The following is a 22,662-nucleotide window of genomic DNA, read 5'->3' as shown; positions in this document are numbered from 1 at the left end:
TCAAAAAGGATTGCTTGATTTGACGATAGCCCTAGTTGTCACCACAGATAACCATCTTCCGTGTCTCTATTGGAAAGCTGTCAGAACGCGCTGAACATTCTGCGTTTTTATCAATGAAAAGTTATATGCAAATTAATTTCACTTATGTTACAAGCAACACTTACCATTTTTTTTCATGTGAAACAGTGACGATTTTAACACCGATAAAGTAATACGTTTATTCTTCCCCAGAAAAAAAGATCGTAGGACCTGCATAACCACGCTATATTTCTCTTACAATCAGGATTTTAGTGAATTAAAAAAAAGTTTTAAGTGTTAAATAACATTGTACCAACCGCTGCTATTTACTAAAGTGCCGTTGTCATAAATCATATCATTTTATGGCCGATCCGTTATTACGATGCAGTTAAGGCCTAAGTTTGCAACTTAATATTTGCCTTTTTTCCCGGGTTGAAGTTGATGTCTGTTAACTTTTTTGCAGATGATTCAAGCCATTCAAGTATTAAGGTTTCATCTACTGGAATTAGAGAAGGTAATTTCACCACTGTGTAACAGACTGATGTTACAGTTCAGACCTATGGGGTACATTTGCATAAATGTCTTTTTTTCTGGTCTGTTGTAATTAGTGTCAAAGCCAATTTTGGCGCCTATTTCTCTCCCTAGTTTAATTACAAGTCAGACTGCTAAAACCAGGATTATATACTCCCTGTTAATAATCTAGGATTTAATTCCGCATTGTGATTTTTAATTTTATATAGTATGCGTGGACAACATTGGGGTATTATGATTACTATTAACAGTAGTAGTTTAATAGTAGTAATGCAACAGAGTCTGTTGTAGGAAATCGGATTAAGGTTTGACACAAAAATATTTCGATTTACTTAAAAAGGAGATTACCTTCGCTAGTTTAAAATTAATAATTAATATTAAATATTAAAAATAGGGATGTGCTGGTTTTTAAGATGTTACGTTACGCTAAAAAATAATTCTGTGTACAAAGTCAAAAAGTTATTTTTGCTTATGTGTGTGTGTGTATATAGATACATACAATATGCAAATGTGTGTATATAGAGAGATACACGAATGTGTACATTCCTGGACACGCTTACACTTGTGTGTATGTTTGGGTCTAAGGCTACATGCTAGTTAGAGGTTTAATAGTATAATCATTCAGTTTTTTAGACGTTAACTACAGAAGCGCAGTTGGCGATGTTCTATGACTGTTTAAAGCCTTTGGACCTTCTGAATGGCGAGATTCCCTGGAAAGGGGATTGTAATGAAATAACTAGACGAAATTAAACAGTTTACCTTAAATGTCACTCATGCAGGTCATCCCTCTAATGGCCACAGCCCCAGGAGTAGATGAATTTAGCACGGGTGTTGAATATGTTGTAGCCTGTGAATCGTCTTGTCACTGTCAATTTTCTGCGATAACTCTATTTTGCGCGAAAAGAAAGTTATTCCAAATTCTGGATGCGTCTCCGGGTCTCTGGAGGATAATTGCAAAGTACTTCCACTATTTGGAACTTTTCATGTCAAAGGGAGCTCTGGTTGCACTTGTCAATTTCGTTTATGTCCTTTGTGATTTTTATTTTTGGACACTTCCTTTTATCTTTAGGTACACGAACTGTGTGACAATTTCTGCCATCGGTATATTAGCTGCTTGAAAGGAAAGATGCCCATCGACTTGGTTATAGATGACAGAGAAGGCGGATCAAAATCAGATAGTGAAGAAATCACGAGATCGTCGGGGAATCTTGATCAGGTATGTGGGTTCCTTTCCCTTGCATTACAGAAATTTGTATTCAGATCATCTGCTGGGTCAGTACTTCTCCGTTTATTATTTGCATATGATTAAGTCCTTTTTAAATGAATTTCCATCGAAATGAAAAATTTTGAATAATGCGGCTATTATTGCTTCATTAAGGATTGCTCCCGGAACCGACCTGGCGAGATTAGCTTGTAAAAGCATAGCCCATAAACTTGACCTGTTTCTTGTCGATTTTAATTCTGTCTTTTTATTTGCCTTTTTAGCAGAATGGAAATGTTAACTGAGGGTATTTTTAGAAGGAAGAAACTAGGAGAAGTAAAAATTGCCTGGAATAAACTCTCAGATAGTTGACATGAGATACATACGAGAAAGAGTTTGGATCTTAGGTAGAGTCTTGCATTTTCTCTGGGAGTGCATGGTTCATTAGCTGTCATGTCAGTGTTTTTTCTTAGACATGAGCGCACATTGCTTATTGAGGACTTTTTGCTGAAAGCGTGTTTGTGTATATGTATTGTTGCTGTGTTTTTATATTGTATTTTCCGTCATCTGAGATTAGATTTTTTTTGTTAAAGTAAATTGGATAGCTGTATTAAAAAAAAATCTCGGCTATGTTTAGAATAGGTGGTAAGCTGCTTGCTTTTAATAGGTTTGCTGTGGTAAGGAGATTTCGCTGTGTTGTGTGGGGAAATGAGCCTGAAATCTCAATTTTTTTATGCAGCTTAAAATCTTTGTAATAGGCGTTCATTGATCTGATCAAATCAGTGCTACGGTATGTGCATTTATTGTGCTCACATTTCAAGGATGTTACTGACTTATTCCCTGTTTATGTTTAGGGGTGGTATTCTAAAAACATTAGACTTTAAAAAAAATCAGCATTACTACACCTGCATCAAGAATAACAAGGCGCCGAGGTTAAATTTAATCCCTGAAATTCCATATAGCTAAGTGGTAGAGAAGGAACGTCCAAGCTGTACAGTATGTTGTCCAGAGGATAGATAAGTCATCGGTCATTTTGCACACTAAGAAGTGAATAGCTCGGCGCGTTTTAGTCACATTTGTGACTGAACTCGGTATTAAAATGTAAACGTTACCTCTCTAAACACTCCGTATTACATGTACAAAAGCGTAACCTCTCCCTATTAGACCTTTGTAAAAATATCTTAAAATAGCATAATTTAAAACGCAAAACATTATAACATCGCATTGAAGACCAATTTCATTCAATTATTCCAATAGACATTTATGTTGAATCGTCCCCAAGCTTTAGTGATTACTTGTGTCAGATTGCGAAGAAAGAAACTTCAGTTACCGGAGACAGAAATAGACTTTCTGAAGACCCCAGTGTACAAAGGTATATAAAGTCATTTGAGAAAATTACATGGAGCTCGGGGGCACAGATGTTATCAGATCTTTAATTGAGTTTAAGATGAATATGCATGTCCTAATTGTCATCAATTATATATACACTTTTACATATTTATCCGCAACATATTCTGTATTGGAATATGTATTTTCATGAATATATCTGTAACTTTTCGAAAGGAGTTCATAATGTGTTGCTTCATCGTGACCTTTTAGGAGACAAAACCGAAAAAAATGTTTAGAATTAAATGCAAACTGCTGTCAGTTCTTCTTGCGCACCTTCTGTAGCGCGTTTGTTGGTTTTCGTCACACAATGAAGGAGGCCTAATTGGTTTATGTTGTGTTAGCTTAATCACCAACAACAAAGTTGAGCTAATTTAATGAATTGCATTGCTTTTTAAGTTTTTGCTCTCCGCATTTCTAAACCTGTAAAGCCCCTGTCTGCGGTGGTTAAGGGGTGACATCAGTAACGACTTTGTGTCCTGTGTGCATTATCTCGTTCCATATGTATTTTTAATATATGCCCTCGGGCATGAAGTTGGACTGGAAAAATGTTCTTTGTGCAAATTCTCAACACTGTTAACAAGAAGGAGAAGGGAGGCTTACTTATTCATAAACCAATTTATTCAAGCATGGGGGCTGCAGCATCAGAAAAAAAAAATACAGTGGATTGTATTGGATTTCCCTAACTCTAGGCCTGTCCAGCTCCCTGACAGAAAGGTTTCACCGCCTGTGCATTCGCAGCAGACTAACGTGTTGGACCTTATATCGTTTTTCGTTTTTAAGGATATTATAATACAGACTGCAACTCTGAAAGTCTCTGTTGGCGAAAGATACAGGACTCCTCCCAATGAAAAAAAAAGAGCATAGCATAGCTTAAAGGTGAAAAAGTCAGAGCCTCTCCACTCGCTTGTGAATGTGGCCTAGCCAGTTTGAAATCACGTTGTGTACTTCAGGCGGTGCTGATAAATGCAGATCTCCCTCAGGTGTTATGTGAGCCGGAGTGACTGGTTGTCGAATTTAACCCCTTCAGCCCTGGAACTTATAGGAGTATTAGGCTCCTATACATTTAGCCTATAATCTAAAAGACTGTCAGCTGATCCACTTGTGCTGAGGGGAGGAAATGAAGAAGTGATTTTCACAAAGAATCTGTTGAAGTGGGATTAAAATCCAAGTCTTGTCCATTGAAACTGCATTTGGTCCTCTTCGTTAAAGAATGTGAGAAATAAAAACAGTACCGTTCCGTGTAAAGGGGAGAGGTCTTGAACAGAAGACTGAGCCCGCTTCTTTCTGTGTTTAATCTTCCACAAGGGCAGATATGCTCTTTTCCTTGATGACTGAAGTGCTCATGCTGTGTACCCACTGCCTCAACAAGTACAAAACTGAGACTGAAAATGTGTCAAGCCTGACCCCGAAAAAAACCCAAAACTTCGGTTTGGAGTTTGGTTCTTAAAGTTGGTTTTGTTGTGGAGTATTATTAAGACAACATTGCTTTTTAAAAAAATAATCCTGTATTGCTGTGTTCCTGGGAATTTTTTTAAATATATATTTAAAAAAAGGTGTGAGATTTTTCAGACACAGCCCTTTGAGACCCTAAACTTTTCAAAGCTTTCAGACAAATACTGGCTGAGTACAAAAGAGACCCTCTGAATGGTGGCGTGTCATACATTTTCCACTCGCTTATTTGGTATTAAAATGATATTGGGTGAGAATGAAATCAGAAGGTAGTCCATTGATACTTTGTTTGGTTGAAAGCTTAGTGCATGAGGGTTGGTGTTAATGGCCTTATACGTATTGCAACAAAAATAGTGCATTCTATGTTTATATGTGTATAACAACAAACAATAAGTATTGATGCATTAACCTTCTTATATACACAAAAAATCTCTAGTTCTTCTTTGCTCCAACAATAGTAATGTGAGTTGCTAGAATTTTAACACATTTTAATACCTTTATAACTGCAGGCAATCTTTTAAAATGATTAATAGCTTTAGATGTAGCTACGAATGTAGAAGAGGCAAGTAATAGTTGTTGCTATCAATTAATATTATTTATGTTGATATTTTAGATCGAGCATCATGATAGATATTAAATGGGGCAAGTGTACGTCTGAATGTAGAAAAGTAGTTAAACGGTGTCTCCGGTTTTTGGGTTTGTTGATGAAGGCAGAAATAAGACATGAGAATTCCATAATTTTCTTAGCATTCTTATGAAAATGTTCCTGTGTTGATATTTGGTGGTCTCTCAGTTCTGCAGTCTGTTCTCCCAAGGACACAGACTTTTAAAATTAAAAGTTGAGCCTTGTTTAGCAACTGTTGAATCTCAGAAATTGCTATGCCACATAATATACAGGAAACAATAAATATGTATGTATGAAATAATGAATGAGAATAAGTGAATACGTTTTCTGCACATTTGATATGTTAAGACTCTTCTGTTTAAAGAACAATTTTAGTATCTAATCATTCCCATTCAATTTAACTTCTTATTTTATCTACTAAGTTTTGAATTCTCCACTGCTGTGTGGCTTCAACAAATGATACAAAGGAGTAAGCACGTGACTGCTGGCCCTTTCTGTTTATAGTGACTGGGGCATAACAAGTGGGGATGATTTGGATCAGTCATATAAGAAATTTCATTCACAGAGGGAGCAAAATAATGGAAAAGTTGGACCAACTCATATTTCCTGTGAGAAGCCTGTGGGGGAGGAAAATAAATTCTCTTGTCTTGAACAGTCCAGTCTTTGGGAAACAAATTATAGTTTGTTTAGAAAATATGAGGGTAGAAATCTTTCAAAAGCACAGATAACTATCCAGACTGTGTGAAAATATCTTATTTTAGTTGTGTACTAAGTTACTAAGTGTGCTAAATGTTAATACATATGTTTAAAGTACTAGGTATGCGAACTTGCTGAATATTTCTAATCATTGAAGAAAGCTTTCTGCATTTTATTTATAAATAATTGTTTCATGAGAAGGTTAAACATTTCAAATGATAGATGAGGAGATCACTGTTCGGAATGTGATAATCAGCAGATGCTAGCTAACGGAGAGGAATGCACAAAAGCAATATACTAGTCTATAAAAATAATGCAGTTTGCTGTGTCAGGCTCATACATCTTACAGAAGCTTACTGCTTTAGGTGCTTTAGTCAGCTGCAGATTGCATAACAAAACCTTGTCTTGCTAAAATCTCACTTTTACTGTACTTTCTGAAACCAAATGAGTATATTTACAGCCAAAGAAAATCATTTGCCATTCTCCTATGATCTCCTTTAAGTTTCTTTGCGTGATCAATAATATTGCCTATCTATACCTAGGTGTAATGATCATGAAGCAGACCTGTTACATCAAAGCTTAAATGCCCCAGACATAACATTTGATTGTCTGAGTCAGTGTTTTGTCTTATTTGTGTCAAAATGAAAGCTATTTTAAATTGTTTAACAATAATAAGCTTACTGTAACTTAAAATGCCTACTGAAATAACAATGGATTATTTTGTAGTCATTTTCAGGCCAGTAGCTTAGCAGACAATGTTGTTAATGATAAAATAATTTAGTAAAACATAATTATCTTTTAATGCTTTTTCTGGTAACTATTTTTGAATCCAGAATAATGATTTTTTTTTACATTTTGTTTACATAAAAGACTGTAGAATTCAGTTGGATATGCTGTTTTTTTTATACCAAAGATAATTAGGTTATTTCTGCATTCCATTGCTCCTTTGCTTGTTGTGCAGAAAGTATCATTATCACATCTTCTCAGTTCAAAGCACCTAATTTTCAACCTGTGTTTTCAACTTGGTGTGAGTAGGTGTGCTTAATGAACAGGCAGTGGGGTTCTTATCTGTGCTTTTGATCCCTATCTTATCTGCTTGTAGAAAGTACAAACAAACAAGTGTTTACAATAGAATGTAAAGTAAGATTTATTATAGTATCTGTGTTAACTCCTGGTTTAGAGGCTAGTATTGCAGAATAGTCAATTCATTTGTTCAGCCATACAGTATAGTTTCTAAGAGCAGTAGTGCAGAGAGAGTTGCTCTTAATTCTAAATAAGGTCACTGTGCTTGAGAATATTTTTTAAAATAAGAAAATTAGACATCACCGTGTGTATTTGTTGGTGTGTGTGTGTATATATTATTTTAAGGAAAGAGCATTGCATGACAGCCTGTTACATTTTGTATTATAAATGAATTGGCAACCCAACATTTCTTGCATGAGTGCTTGTATAATATGGGAAGGCTGTGAGAAAAAGGGAGCCCAGCATCTAAGACCCAACACAATGAAAATGCAATGAATTGGAATGCCTCACAGATCATAGCGGAATCAGAATTTCCAGCAAGGAAAATCTTTTCATGGTGAATTAAGTGGTGGAGGAAGAAAATGGTAATGAAAGAAAAGGTAGGCACAGATCACAAACACTGCTCTCTCAGCTCAGCACTGGAGATTTAAGAACCTTAGCTAAAGCTATGCAGAATAGAATGTGGAAAATTGAATTTACTAAACAATTAAGCATTGAATTAATCTACATCCTGCACTGTAGAAAAAAAAAGAGTAGGGGGAGGGGAAGGAGAAAACAGCTGAATAAATGCAAGGGAGCTCATTAAGGGATAGTGAATATATCAAGTATGCTGTTGTGTGCAGCAGGACAGTTTCCCTTGCGCCACCACACAATTCATCAGCTCACATCACCCCAAGTCTTTCTTGAGCCACAAACCGAGCACAGTCTTCACAGCTTTTTCTATTGCTAGCCCTTTAGAATTCTCCTCCCCTTTTCTATCATATTATCTTTGTATTTTCTATTAATTACAAGTTAGATCACCAATCGACAAGTGTGGCGAGGGGCATTATAAATAGACTGAGTGCACCCTGGAGATGTCACTCCAAGGATCTGAAGCATCCCAGAACTCCCAAGGGACCCTGCAGCCTCCCACATGCCTTGCTGGTCTTTTGTTCAATTACAGTTAATGCAATAGTTTGCCATTTTCTCCTTCTAATTATATTTTCAAGTGGGATTTGTAGCACATAGAAAAACATCCTTTTACATGTTGAGGCACCAGGGCTTTGTGCCTGGCATTCTCATATCCCTAGGGTGCTGTACCATTCTTTTTCACAAAGCTCTGAATAAACAAGTTCCCCCCTTTTTTTAAAAGCTCTAGTTGTAGGAACTGGCAATTGCTTCTTTAACTGTTTGCATTCTGAGCATGTGTTCTAGATTACCTCTTACAACATTCTCTTGGCATGCTACATAATTTTGGTATGTACATAAAAAGATACCCTATATATTGTTTTTAAAAGATGCATTTTCACGAATGTATTTTCAGTGGTTGGCATGAAAATCTGAATATACTGTAAAGTGGGAGCCAGAGCACTATTACTATATGAATACCATTTTGAAAAGGGGACACCAGTTTATTGCAGTTACTCTTGTTCTAAATTTAAAACCTATTGTGTGCTGTTCCCAGCTGAATAAAGTGTTATTTATATGTATTGCTGGAAATACATGTATGGGCTATCTACATGGACAGTTTGATATTACTTTTGATGAAGTTTAGATTATTACGTGGTTTAGGTATGCTATTTTAATTTAGGGATGATTTTTTTTAGCTTAATTAAAAGCATTCACCATAAAGTGAATACATACAGTCGGGGGTGGGGGTTGCCAAGATGTTCTATTCTTATGTTCTTTATTGCTTATATTTCCAGCTATTTTTCTCCTGTACAAATGCTACTTTCCAACGCGCCCAGTGATAAGAAGCAACATCTGTTTTCTGTTCAATAGTACAAGAAGGCACTGCATGGGGCTGAGTGTACACAGGCCATGTGAGCCTATTGTTATTCCCGTTTCTCTTTATTCCAGTGTCTGGTCCATTTGCCACATACCATCCGGCAAACAGCTGACACATTCTGGCCATTATGGACTCAAGCTTAATTGTGAATGAGTTTTTTTTTTTGGAAAGCTTATTGCTATCTTGTGTTCATTATGTTTTTGAGGCCTACACAAGCTACAGCCTTACATTGCTTTTTCTCATCTCCCATCATCCTTCACCTCATATCAGCCCTGTTGAGTGGCAGAATTCCTGGTACTAAACACAAGTTTGACTATTTGTTGTTGCCCAACTTTAATTTTTGCCTGCAGACAATGGTTTGCCTTTCTCTGGCAATAACAGGTCATTTCTGTTGCTCCTTTCTCTGATATAACGAAAAGAGCTAAATGAGTGGCAGTGATATTTATTTTCCAGATAGAGAATAGTTTTAACTCCAACAAAAGAGTAAGAAACCGCCCAAATTTAGGATTTGAACGAAGTTGCTCCACGTTTTATGCTTACTTTGTGTCCACTGAACAGCCAATAATTCTGGTGAGGTACAACACCCTAACTGAGAACATTGGTGAGAGAAATTCAGAAAAGGTTTGTTTCATGTAGAGTACACATGTATTTCTTCTTCAAATACATTACAGGGATACAAGGATAACTAAGAAAATGTCCCACTTTCTTTCCTTGCAAACAGTAGTGGTGTTGTTGTGCAACATTGTGCCTCCAGCTTGCCAGGGCAGTCCATGTCTCTAGTCTGTTGGCTGAACACTAATTTTGTCCCTGCAGACTTCATGGAACAGAGATCATGATGACACAGCATCAACTCGCTCAGGTGGGACACCAGGCCCCTCGAGTGGGGGACACACGTCACACAGCGGGGACAATAGCAGCGAACAAGGTGAGAACCTAAGAGGTTTCTTTTAAGTTCATTACAATGCAGAAAGCCACATTGTCTTAATTGGTGCACTGGCTTATCTGAGGTTGCAAAAGGAAAAAAAAGGCAAATCATAGAATCACAACAAGCTTTTGAAACATATGATATGCAGTCAGGCTTTAACAATGTGTAGACCAGTTGTGATAAGCTTTCCCTCATATAAAGCTATTTTTACCTTCACTGTCAATCACAATGTGTTGTCCCTCATCTGTGTTTTTATGTGACTTAATAGGCTCTTTTTAAAGATGTTTCAACCAAGTTCATAATAATTCTTAATTTTTTCATATGTCTTAAAGACCTAATAAGGACATTTGGTGACCTTTTGTCATTTATGAGCTCTTCTTTGAACTTCAAAAAGTGTGACACTGAAAACCCCAAAACTTGGACATTTTGTTTGCATTTCACATCTTGACCTCTTGGCCTGGACTCCTTCATTATTTGAAAATTATACATATATATGTGTTCACAACGTCCTTGCATCTTTTTCCATCTTAAGCATTTTTCTGCAGATTTATCAGAAATATGGGGGAAAATAAGTAAATGAAAGCTTTATTTGTATCAGTGTTAATGGCACTGATTTGGTCTTTATTTATCAATAGGCACAATGTTTTCTGTCTCCAGCGAGGAGTTCAAACAAACTGTAGGCAAAAAGCAACTTCATTTATTATTGAAGGGAATCTCAAGGCAGTTGTTTCAGGCCTCCACAGCCAGCAGGCAGAGCTGGATGAGGGAAAAAGGACCACATTATGTTCCAGATGACTGAGCAGCGATTTATATACCAGCTCTCCTTTTTACATGAAGAAGGAAAGTAATAACAGCACAGAGCCAGGCATTTTGAAACAGTCAGATGCCTGATGACTAATGGGATAGGCGGGCAGGAGTCCTCTGATTGGATGTCTTAATGAGCACATTTTGTGCAGAGTTTGGGCTGCAGTTGCCTCTGACCTTTGCTCTTTATTGACCAATCTGACACTTCATTTTTCACATACTTCCAATTATAGCTTAGCTTTAATGTTGCCCCGGCTACTCCCCTTATTTCTGATTTCATTTGTTGTCACGAGACAACGTGCAAGCGACAAAAACAGGAAAATATCTGGAAGTGTCTTTGCATATCTCTATGTGTGAAAAATTGTATAATATTTTTAAATACTGATTTTGCCTTCTTTCATTGTCCAGTACTACAGATATAATCTGAATACCTAGGCAGCCTTATTTCTTGTTAATATACTCTGGTGTGTTTTTCTAAACTAGTTTGTGCAATTGCAGGTTGATGGAAGATGGGATAAAACTGAGAGTATGAGATGTGAATAAATCATGCAGAAGTTTGGTTCTTACTGTGTAGAATTTCCATTAAACCATAACAATAACAAGTTATTGCTTTTAGCTAATATAGCATTCCCCATTCATCTCCTTAATGTGGTTTCTGCCTTTTATTTTTATCCTGTAACATCTGACTGTGCCTCCTCTCTCTTCACTAGAGAATGATAGCTTTCCTGCTGACCTTTGCCATTCTCCTTCTTTTCCACTTGCTTTCACTCCTGATACTACAGCGAGTTTCTCCTCAGTGTCTCCAGTCCGCCTGACCACGCACACCTCATAAATATCATTGTCTCCTGATTTTCAAGCAGTAATTCATAATCTAGGAGAAAAGTGAAACACGGAGCAGTGTTTTGGTGGTTACAGGAATCTCTTTTAACCACTGCATCTAAAATCTGAACCACTTGCTACAAGTCTGTGGTAAAAATAAGTTTCTTTTTTCATTTCTTCCCGGTGCATGGGCAGAGCGTTTTGCAATAACTTAACTACACCATGTTATTAGCCTCAAGGATACTGGAAGATCTGTGGGAGGAACCGAAAAAAGTTTTCTCCCAGTGATGAATTCCACAACAGAGAACACAACATTGAGTTCTGCCCTTTTTTTCAGTTTCTGCGCTTCTTGGTATTGCAACACTAGAATTAAAATAAAATCTGTATTGCACCTCTATTATTAATTAGTTCCTTTGTATTTTGTTTATTAAAATGTAGTATTCTGAACTTATGGTAGAATCCCTTGGGATGCAATGTTGTATACATCAGTACTTTTGCAAAACTTTTGTGAGCTACTCTCTAGGATTTAATAGGGATCATCATATTTGCTTCACAAGTAATGCTCTTTTTTTGGTCCCATGCATTTCCATAAAAGACAAGTATGTTTATCCCGATGCAGGTCCATTGCTACAGTAGGGAGATATTGTGAAAGTTTGCCCAAGAAACAGAGCGATCCATCTCTAATTAGTCTTAGTCTATTAAGTTGGGCTGCTTTCAATAGATCATATATGCCTGCCCTTGTTTAACCAGGCTGTTCTCGGGAGACTACTTGTGGTATTATGTCTTGGATCGTACCTTTTGTGAGTAACGTGCTTTCCAGGGCAAAAGAAAACAAATCATTATTATGACCGCAGTTCTAAAGCTCTTGACCATTGTAGAACCATTCGCTCTCTTCACTTTGCAAGCCGGGGAAGTGCAGATTAAAGGTTGCTCTTTGTGTAGTGCTGCAAGCTATGCATGAAAATGATTTCCTGCCAGGAAAAGGCAGGTATCAGGGTGACATAAAAAACTGATTCAATACTCCTTTCAGTTCTGCCGGATCAAAAAAGGGGGAAAAGGTGATGACTGTAGTAGTTAGATATGTATCACCAATTACTGTGACCATTTGTGAACTGCCTTCTTTGTGCCAAGTTAAACAGTTCCTATATGTTTTGTATTATTGTCTGCATATATTTAGCTTTTGTGCCATAGTTATAGACCAGGACCGGATTTGCTAGTTTGAAGTCTGAGAGTGGGGAGCTGTTATTGTGTGGTTGTCATATTTCACATGGTTATTGTGTTTTATTAAAAAGCCGTATTAGGTGCACATAATCAGTTTATTCTACATTAAGTAGAAATGATGCTGTGGATTTTGCTTATAAAGAAACATTTTTATTTCTTCTGTTACTGTGAGAAATCAGGTTGGCATTTGGATTAAACGTGATCATTCTTGCACTTAGTTCCAACTATAAACACATTTAAGTATCGGAGACAACTTGGCGTTCATAGAAAATTTGGCTATTTGAGTGACAGCATTGTAGTGGAAGACTTGAGTGCTGCATCTTTAATTTTTGAGTGAAGTTAAGCTTCTCTAGCTCATGAACAGGGGAGGTGAAAATAAAATGACCCATGAGCAGGATTTTGATCACATTTTAACAAATTGATCAGTTTGAGTGCTATTGTCATTAGTCAACATCGACCTATTGCGGTTTGTGACTGTCTGCGAAGGTCAGTCAGACAGTAGAAGCTGCTGTGTGCCTTTGATTGACCTTTACTGCTGCCATTATCGTGTGATTGGCTTTGTTTCAACATGACCCTTAGTGGAGTTTAGACAGGACAGTAGTCACTGTCAGACTATGTTTAAAATAAAAGGACTAGCATCACTGAAGTGGCTGTGCTGATTCCTTGCTCCCTGTTTAGCTTAGTCAGAGTTTAATTCCAAAAATTGCCCACTAGACTGGAAGAACCCATCGTTCACTGACAGCTTTAGTTACTCATACACTCCTCTGATGTTGTTTCTTTAATTTCATATTTCAAATCATGAGATTACTTTTTTCCTTTTTTAAAATCTTTTAATGTTTTTTTTAATTGTTGTCATTACCTATGTGATGTGGTTAAAACGGCACCTCCTCAAAGCCGCCCATTTATGTCATGAACTATAAATCAGCTCCTATGATATACTTTTTCACATTTGGGAAATTTGTACTTGTCAGCTTTCTGCTCTGTGTTTATTTTCAATTAGGTGCTGGCATGCACGCAGTCAGTGCAGGATGACACTATCTGTGTTTTTGTTTCTCATCTTCAGTTTGCATAGTAATTTGGTTAAATCAAAAGCATAATAGCTGATAAAAGGTATGCGGTTTTTGATACTGGCATCGCTGAAACAGCACCAGCTGGAAAGGAATTCCTGCTGCTTTTCAGTCTTTGAAAAGAGAAGAAAGGCCAAGACATCATCCCAGAATAATGGTATTTAAGCATTTGAAGAGAATGCTTTAATACCGTTAAGGAAAGGCAAACCTTGTTATCTGGGCACATATAACAAATATATGTACGCGATGAGGAAAACACAAGAAAGAACTTTAAAGGTTAAAGGTGCTAATTTTTCCAACTGTTGTTGGAGAATTTGAATAAGCATACGCAAAAGCTCAAAGGGCTAGGAATATGTCTATTCCCAGTACCTGTCATCTGCTGGAGGTCTGCGGGTAAGATAGGTATTAAAACAGTTGGTGAGGATTGACAGGAGATTGCCTCTAAAAAACGAATGCACTCATATCATAATTGTTACAACAGGATTTTCTGATTACCTGGAAATTGCCTCTTTTCCCTGTGATGGCCTCCAAATTACCCGTTTAACAGTCCCTGTGTTTATTGCCCAATTGAATATCAGTAGCAATGCATAAAAAGATAAATGAAAATGCAAGTACTTGTTGACCTTGACTTTTTTTTTTTACTGCAAGTTATTGCAGTTGATGGCTCTATTGCTCTTAAGCTGATAAGGGTTTGTACGCAGTGCAAAGGGGAAATTATATTCGTTCCCATAGTAAGGTACAATTCACCATGGGGAACTGCATACTATTCTGCAGGCAGTGCCAGATTGGTCAGGAACGCCTGAGTTTTGGGGTTGTGTGGGAGAAAGAGGACATGTTCAAACAAACCACCCTTCCATATATCAAACAGCATTTCACTTCCCCAATCATTTCCTTAAGTTCAGCTTTATAGGCTTGATTGAACACCTTGCCTCATTACAGGGTACAGTCGTAAAACACTAATGCTAAACTGTCAGTTTTGTTTGCTTCTCTGTTTGCACTTGCCTTATCTCCTGTTTGAGTGGCTTTTTCTGATTTCGGTAATACAAATTAAAGAAGCATCTTGCTTTCGTGCAGCCTGTGTAGAAGGTTATATGGAGCATGTAATGTATTGAATTCTCATGTCTCACTTGATGATGTCAAAGTCAGTTTAAAGTAATGGGCATGCATAGTTTCCCGGAGTCTTCATGATTGAAGGTTAAGGACTGTTAAAGAGCAGTAATATTTTAAAATTAAGGTAAAAAGAATGCTTTGTTATATATACTTAAATATATACAGTTTACAGTTGTAAATATTCTAACGTATCTATTTACTGACAAATATTCTTCATATTGCTCTCTCAAAGGTATAGACATATTCCAGTAAGATGTTTTCAGAAATGTTTTATCACTGTGCTTTCACTGCTTGCTTTAAAACAGTTAGAATGACTTAAATTCATTAATGTCAAGAGCCTTGTTTCTCCCAGCGTGAATTTTACTACATAATTTACAATATGGACCTCACATATCTTGTTTCTTTATGAACTAACAAGTTTCCTTTGAAGCACATATAGTGACAGTACTTTAGTAATCTGGAGACCACCTGATGAAGAAAGGAAAGTATTTCCATATACTTGATTAATTAAAAAATGTGACATACTAGTTGCATGTTGCAAATTTCAAGTGCTGCCACTTTATGCAACTTTCTTGCATCTCCACTGTGGAAAGCCACTATAAGTCAGTGGGAAAGGAATTTCCCACAGATTCTTGAGTTTTAATTCGAGACAGAGGTATGGTAGATGAAAGAAGAGCATTGCTGAAAATGTTCTGCTCCATGTTTAATACCAGTGCATAATCTTTCTGAGTGATCCATAACATCTGAACATTGTGCACAGGCATGATCCATGATGATATTCATTTCTACGATATAACTTACTGAGCAGTTTTTCAAAGAACCACCTCTACAAATGGGTATTTTGTATTCAGATCTTTTTCACATATATCTGGGAGGTATAGACATCCTTAATTTTTTTCCTTAAGTTTCTCTTCAGCGGTGTAATTGTTATGGCAGTGTTATCTAATGCCACCACTTATTGTAACTTTATGAAACCTCTGTACTGCATACTTTTAATGACAATTGCCTCAGCACAAAAACGTCAGGTGTCAACACATTTTAGCACAGTGAGTGACCTGAACAGATGCTCTTAAATGTGTGCATTTTAAAATGACTTTTATCACCATATTTGTATAAGAGAAATTTATACAGCTGAAGAGCATGTATATTTTAGCATGACCAAATGGTACCACATATTTGTACAGTGGAATGAGTGTTTCAAGATATGGAAACAAGCACTGAAAAAAAAACTGTGAAATGATTCGTCAGGCGGTATTCTCCTCTTTGATATACACTTTCCAATTCATTCCAGTTTTGCAGAGGAACTTCTGCTGTCTCCTAATGCCCTGGATTCTAATCTAAGCAGTAAAGGTTTATATGTAATTTGACAGAAATCAGCGCAACTCATCACTGACGTGTCACAATGGATTAAATCTTGCGATAAAAACCTGAATGAACATTACTCAACATCCCCGAAGAGGCATAGGGGCCCGGGGAGACTCCATCAGATACGTTAGCCAACTTTTCAGGAAAAACCTGATAGCACCCAGAGAGATAGTCTATCTGCGAGTCAGTAGCTGATAGTGGAGATAGGCAGCAAAGGGAGGGAGGGTGTGCTCAGCATCAGGGGGACAGAGAGTGACAGTAAACAAACACAGCTTTAACAACTGGCTCAGGCTCTTTGCTTTTGTTTGTCCCCGTATCACAGAGTCCTTCAGTTTATTTAAGAATTTGATAAAGAGATTAAGAAAGTCACCCTGGGCAAGGGAGGGTAGCCTTAAAAAACCCTCTGTGTTTGTGGCTGGCATTTTAAATCAATACTGTGCCCATAAATGGCTATTAGTAAAATGCTGATCGATCTGCTATTATATTTTTGACAAAAATACTGTAATCAGCCCAGTTTTGTTCAGAGGTTGCTTGGAAATAATTGTTTACTTGTAAAAAAATTAGGAAAATCTCGATGTGTTCTCTTTTACACATAACAGTGGGAGTGTAATTGTTTTCTAGAAGAGCAACAACAGAAAAAATATTGTATATTTGTAAATTATTGACTTAAATATATTACCTTTTTATTTCTATTTTCAAGACCATTTTAGTACTGTAGTACCATCTTTTGTTTATTGATGCGATCAGTACAATATATTTACAAACAACATGCATTGGCCTGTCTTTCTGTTACAGGACAGCAGGGTTTTTATTAGGAGTATCACTCTAGTTTGAGTCAAGCTTAAACCCACAAACAGCATTGTGCTAATTTTAGCTTCCAAAGAGGATGAAGATAAATAGCCTGCTGCTACTTCACCATATGCTATCCTGCCGATAATATTCAAAGTGAAGAATATTTTCTTGGAGATTATTATTGTTTCAATGTGTGGAAATTCCCAGGACTTAGGTGGAGATCTGAACAATTAATTAATTTGAAATAAGGCAGTGCACTTAGCGTTAAATCACCGAGTTGAGAAGATTTTTTTTTTCATCTCAGCTTTATTGACTTTCTTAGGAACCTCTTAAGTATGGGCATATAGTTAATCTCATTCATTTCTGTCCGTTTTTTTTTTACATGTAAATCTGCAAAGCTGAATAAGAATGAAGCTCCCTCTCTTGAATTGAAATAATTCAATTTAGATACGTTAGACCCTCTTTTCCAAAGACTATTATGCATGGAGCCTAACAAAGAGTTGAAGAATTTACCAGCCCTGTTTTAAAATGACATTCCAGAAAGCCTATTTCATGCGAGCAAACACTACTAAAGCTCCATATTTGGGGAATTTAGCTTCTTCTACAATTTCAACTAAAAGTGTTTGACCTTTTTATTTGTCACCAGGACCACTTCACAGGGAGGGGATTATTTGTTCCTGCTGGAGTGAGAAAGCCCTTCCATGGGCAGCAGTCTTTGCTATAGGAGGGACAAATCTCAGTGGACGGGTGGAAGCTTTGTGTTAACAACTGGCGAAGAGCTTGACCTGTGCCTGACCCTTGCCAAGAAAATCCCCCCAGCTGAAGCAGTTTCTTTTGACATGGATACCTGTTGAGGGGGTTTTTGGTAAAAGAGATAAAGACCATTCTGAATTTAGGCTTACAAAACCGAAGCCCATTAAGCAGTTTGCTGTGGTTGATTGTTTACACTGACACATTTACGTATTAAAAAAACAAAACAAAAAAACATGAACCGTTTTGCCCAATAGCCCAATATTGCATCTGACTTATTTTTATTGGAAGAGGTGGGGGGTGATGGACGTGTGTGAAGAATCATACTCATTTTAAGTGGTAACCCGATCGCTTGCCTGTGTTTCAAAAAAAATGGGCAGGGTTCCAGTGATGAAAACAGTTGATAAGCTTGCAAATAAAAGGCTTGGAAACTCAAGATGCCATATCTCTTCCCCAGAGCTGTCACAGCTCTTTGTTTTTATAGGGTTTGTTCACAGGAACAAATACAGTGGAGTAAATACAAGCATAACAACAGTGTTGGTCCATATCATGGGGGCACACATGGCTTGTAAGCCGGACTTGTCAGGAAACTGGAAAAGCCCGCTCTGCACTGTTTCCATCACTTAAAAGGCATCTCTATCTCCACCGCTCATTGTTTTACAAACAAGAACCATAAATCCCCACTTTCCATGTTTAAGCTTCTTGTGGTCTACCTTAAATAACCTAATACAGCATAATACAGTTACAATAATTGTGGTCCATCAAGGACATTTGAAACATCTAAGTACTCTTTATTTAGAGATACAAAATAATGGGAACTCAAGAAAACAACATGTTCAGCAACTGTTTTTTTACACTTTAGATTTGTGGTGTACTGAATTAAACCTATAATCCTGCTTGTATTGTGCAGTGTACATGTATTGAATCCTAGTTATCATCTACGACCCATTAGCTACTTCCTCAGTTCACTGTAAATAGACAGTGTACTATAATATTCCTTAGGTGTCAACCTCAATTAAACAAAACCTCTGGAAATGATGAGAGGTGTTATTGGCAGCTTAAATGCTCTTGTATAATCAACTGTACTTGAGCCGAACTATAAAGATATGCAGCTATAGGGAAAATCCTTGCATATTAAGCTTACTTATCTTTTGCCTGTGTCATTTAGATAACTGCCATGTGGAAAATTATCTGCCAGAAGCTAATAATAAAAGCTAGTTTGGTAAACTGGAGAGCTCTCTGAACAGGGCTTGTACTGTGTCTCTGCCATTCATTAAAAGGTAAAAAAAAAACACTTGATAAAGAATTGACATGTTAGCCCATCAGCTTTAATTGCAATCTACTTTAGTTACATTCTTTAATTCTTTTTGTTAAAGGGAAGAAGAAAAAAAAAGAAGATAAAAAATCTCTATGAACTTTTTAATATCCTCACATTCAAACTCTTATTGTCCTTACTCCTCTCCTGGTTTCAAATTTTATATTTTTGCACCTTTTAAATGCACTGTATACTGCTTTTAAAGGCAGAAAATTACTTTGCGACATTCTTCAGCCTTTGAACTTCTTTTGGTCATATTTTAATGTTTCCCTCTGGTGAGAATGTAGAGCACATGGCATTCTTGGGTTTGGCTTTGAAACCATATTATAGACCTTCTCCTTGTCAGGAAGTTAGGAACAGCATTTCAGCTCTTAAATTTATCTCTCTTTAACCTGAGACCTCAAAGAGATTCGTTTGACTCTGCAGGTTAGCTTCCTAACCCCCAGCTGGTTTGAACATGGTCCTTATTCAGTTCAGTCTGCTGCAATTTTTCTTCCTTGAACATCAGGTGTTTTGACTTTTTCAGTAATTACCAGGGAGGAACTTCCTCATGCTTCAGTTGCCACTGACATCATTGAGAACCATGACTCCAGGTATTATTTTAGTTGCCTTTCTATGTGGTATGAGCTTAATACCAGTTTGTTTGGCACACTGGGAACTGCTTTGGTGTCTGAGAGCTCATATGTGCTGGTGCCCCTGCTGCTGGACTTGTACCTCTCCTTCAGATGTGCTCTGCAACATGTCCAAAGGTTGCAGACTTTGATCATCTTTAGTACCTACTGTAGTCACTAATATAGAATGAATCAGGAAGGCATCAAAACTGTCCATTCAGTGTTCATGCCATCGAAATTGCCAAGCTTACATTATATATGTTGGAGCTGTACTGTATGTGCTTTCTTTTTTTACACTGGCGTGTATCTTCACATTAAAAACCAATCAGTATTTGCAGAGGTGATCTACATGAAGGACCTACAATTTAATTTGACCCTACGTTTCAGCACTATGGTGTTGTAGGAGAAGAATGATGGGTGTTTGTAGTTTAATATTGTGTTTTCCCCTAAGGCTTCAGTGCTTTTTTCAGAGCTGGTGAAAGTGACTCTTACACCTACAAAAATAAAAGATACTAGAGAAATCACAGGCATTTTTTATTTCCTATAGAGAGGTCAGTAGTTCACCTTAGGAATCCATGATTATGTAGGACAAAATATGTATTCATAATTATTCATAATTTAATCTTAATGAGAACAGCAGAGAATATTTTATGTAAAAAGATCAAGTGGAATATCTCCAGTTTTCGATCCCATTTCTTCCATTATTAGTAGTAACTATGTAGTACTTTGTAATTCATATTTTTTTACTTAATTGAATTTCATAAATCGTTGTCTACTCTCCATCACTATTTAAAGATGCCTGTTGAATAATATGCCAACAAATGCTGTTATCGTGCTATCAATACTATAATGTGAGATATTATATATCTTATTATATATAACGTGGCCATTGATTTAATTAGTTTTATAAATAAATGCTATCGTATTAAAGGGATCACCAATAGATCATAGTATTATTTCTAACAAATATTTTTGTTTTTGATTTGAGAATTTTAAAAGTTGAAAATTCTGTATCTTAGAAGATCTCCCTTTATTCGGTATTAAATGTGTGCATCGCAAAATATTAGCAATAAAATAGAAGGCCTTTTTTTGAAGAATGAAGAACCTGGCATTTAGCATGAATGTAAATATTCGCAAAACATGTTTTCTTTGAGAAGCCAAGATGACAGGAAGAATGTCTAGACTTGCCATATTGTTCTGCTGACAGCACATGGCTTTAGTCTAAATGTGAATGGCTCAGCAAGAGGAGCCCAGTACATGTCTTTAAAAAAGTCTGTTTTTACCCATTAAATGTTGCTCTCCCAAGAGATGACACACCAAAATATTGTAGTCGATTTAGAAATTCTCAGTCCCTAAAAGAATCTTTTAAAATTGGAAGCAATTGTTGGGAAATACTACTGAGGAAATCCTACATGCTCTGAATTTTTGAAGGTGGGAGGGGCATCTGACCTGTGTGAGGAGACCCCCCACTGACATCGCCATTCTGACCCGCTGAATGGCTTGAATACAATAAATGCTGCTTTCTCTCTTTATTCCCCCCTTCTGTCTCTCGTCTGAATGGAACAAGATAGCAGGGCCCTAAATGCCTGGGTTTGCTTAAAATGGGCAACCCTGGGACATATGAGCTGAACATGTTTGAAATCTAAGGACTTGGCAGTCTGGGAGCCAGTACAGGTCACCTGCCTCACTCCATGGGGATAGGCCGCAGGTCTCACAAGAAATTGTCCATGGATGAAGTGCGGTATAAAATGCATACTGCTGGCTGCCCCCCACCACTAGACCGTGGCCTATAAAATGTTGTCAAAACACTTCTTAAAATTATTTGAAAGGGCGAGGAGCCTTTGACAGTTTGACTGATCGTCTGTGGCTTGAAAATTGAAATTTGGAGGATAGGGTTCTCCTTTCAGGGTTCCTTGTGGAAGCAGATAGACATGTGCAATGGTGGAGATAAAAATGGCAAATTTTGCGGGAAGACAGGAGTCCCTTAATGTAACATACTGTATGTATATCACACATGTATTATTAAGGGGCTGCCTTTTTGCTTTTTGCAAAATAAATGTACTGTAAATATATAAGCACATGCTTTATGGTGGTTTCTGTATTTACCGCATACGTCATAAAAGAACTGTATGGGACATACTTTTCAGAAAATAATACTTATGATACTTAAATACTTAAAGGAAGGTGGAATGAAATTAAACCGGACACTTTGAGAAATGACATAGACTTAAATTTAAGTCTTTTATTGTTGCCTGTTGTGGCCATAAATATTTGTGTTAAAGATGTGGTCTTTAGCTTTGAGGTTGTCCAATTCATAAAAGTAACTTGCGAAAAAAATGGTATCTTATTTTTTAAATAAATCGTGAATATGCATACGGATTTTTTTAACTTGTATGACCCCAGCTGTCTGACAAGCAACTCGTCTGCTTCTTGAATGCAAATTAAGTCTGCTTTATTAATTTGTGAGGGTGCAGAAAAATAGTTGTCACCTTTCAGCTTCATGTACAAAAACAAAGAAACAGGTACTGCCAATTAAAGTGCCGTTTTTCGAGCAATCAGATCATAACGGATTACCCTAAATTCCTCTGATAATGTCATGCAACGCCCTGAGAGAGAAAGCTAGCAGAGGCTTTCCTTCACAGTCGGGGGAGATCTGAGAGGAGCTCGCCTGTCTTCGGTAACAAAGGGCTGGGGAGTGTTAACCTGATTTCTGCATAGGGGCGTCACATCAGCATGTGAGGGTAATAAAAAATTCTTGTGTGTACTCTCTCCTTGGATAGCCGCGAGGCATCTCACAAAGCCTCTGGCCTGCCTAAGTCACTGGCCTGCTCTTTAATTGCCACACAGACTCCGTGACACATGGGCAGATAATATGACATTTTCAGCTCTTGTCACTAGTGAACACCACAACATCCCTTGTACTAGTTGCTAAGAAGCTGTCACAAACCATTAGCAGTTGGCCAA

General features: G+C 37.1%; 1 protein-coding gene across 4 annotated transcripts in view; it reads left to right on the top strand.

Moving 5' to 3' along the window:
- Positions 1-22,662, top strand: part of meis1b (Meis homeobox 1 b) — a 63,134-nt gene that overhangs the window by 4,286 nt on the left and 36,186 nt on the right. For all 4 annotated transcript variants that reach the window (XM_088933591.1, XM_088933588.1, XM_088933587.1 and 1 more), the window contains exons 5-7: positions 482-532; positions 1,619-1,765; positions 9,733-9,844. In XM_088933591.1, coding sequence (XP_088789717.1) covers positions 482-532; positions 1,619-1,765; positions 9,733-9,844 — 310 coding nt within the window. The remainder of the gene's footprint in view (positions 1-481; positions 533-1,618; positions 1,766-9,732; positions 9,845-22,662) is intronic.

Source organism: Atractosteus spatula, chromosome 15 (assembly GCF_055471065.1).
Source record: "Atractosteus spatula isolate fAtrSpa1 chromosome 15, fAtrSpa1.hap1, whole genome shotgun sequence".
Lineage (NCBI taxonomy): Eukaryota > Metazoa > Chordata > Actinopteri > Semionotiformes > Lepisosteidae > Atractosteus > Atractosteus spatula.
Note: the sequence above shows the minus strand (reverse complement) of the source record. Positions and strands in the feature narration are given on the sequence as shown.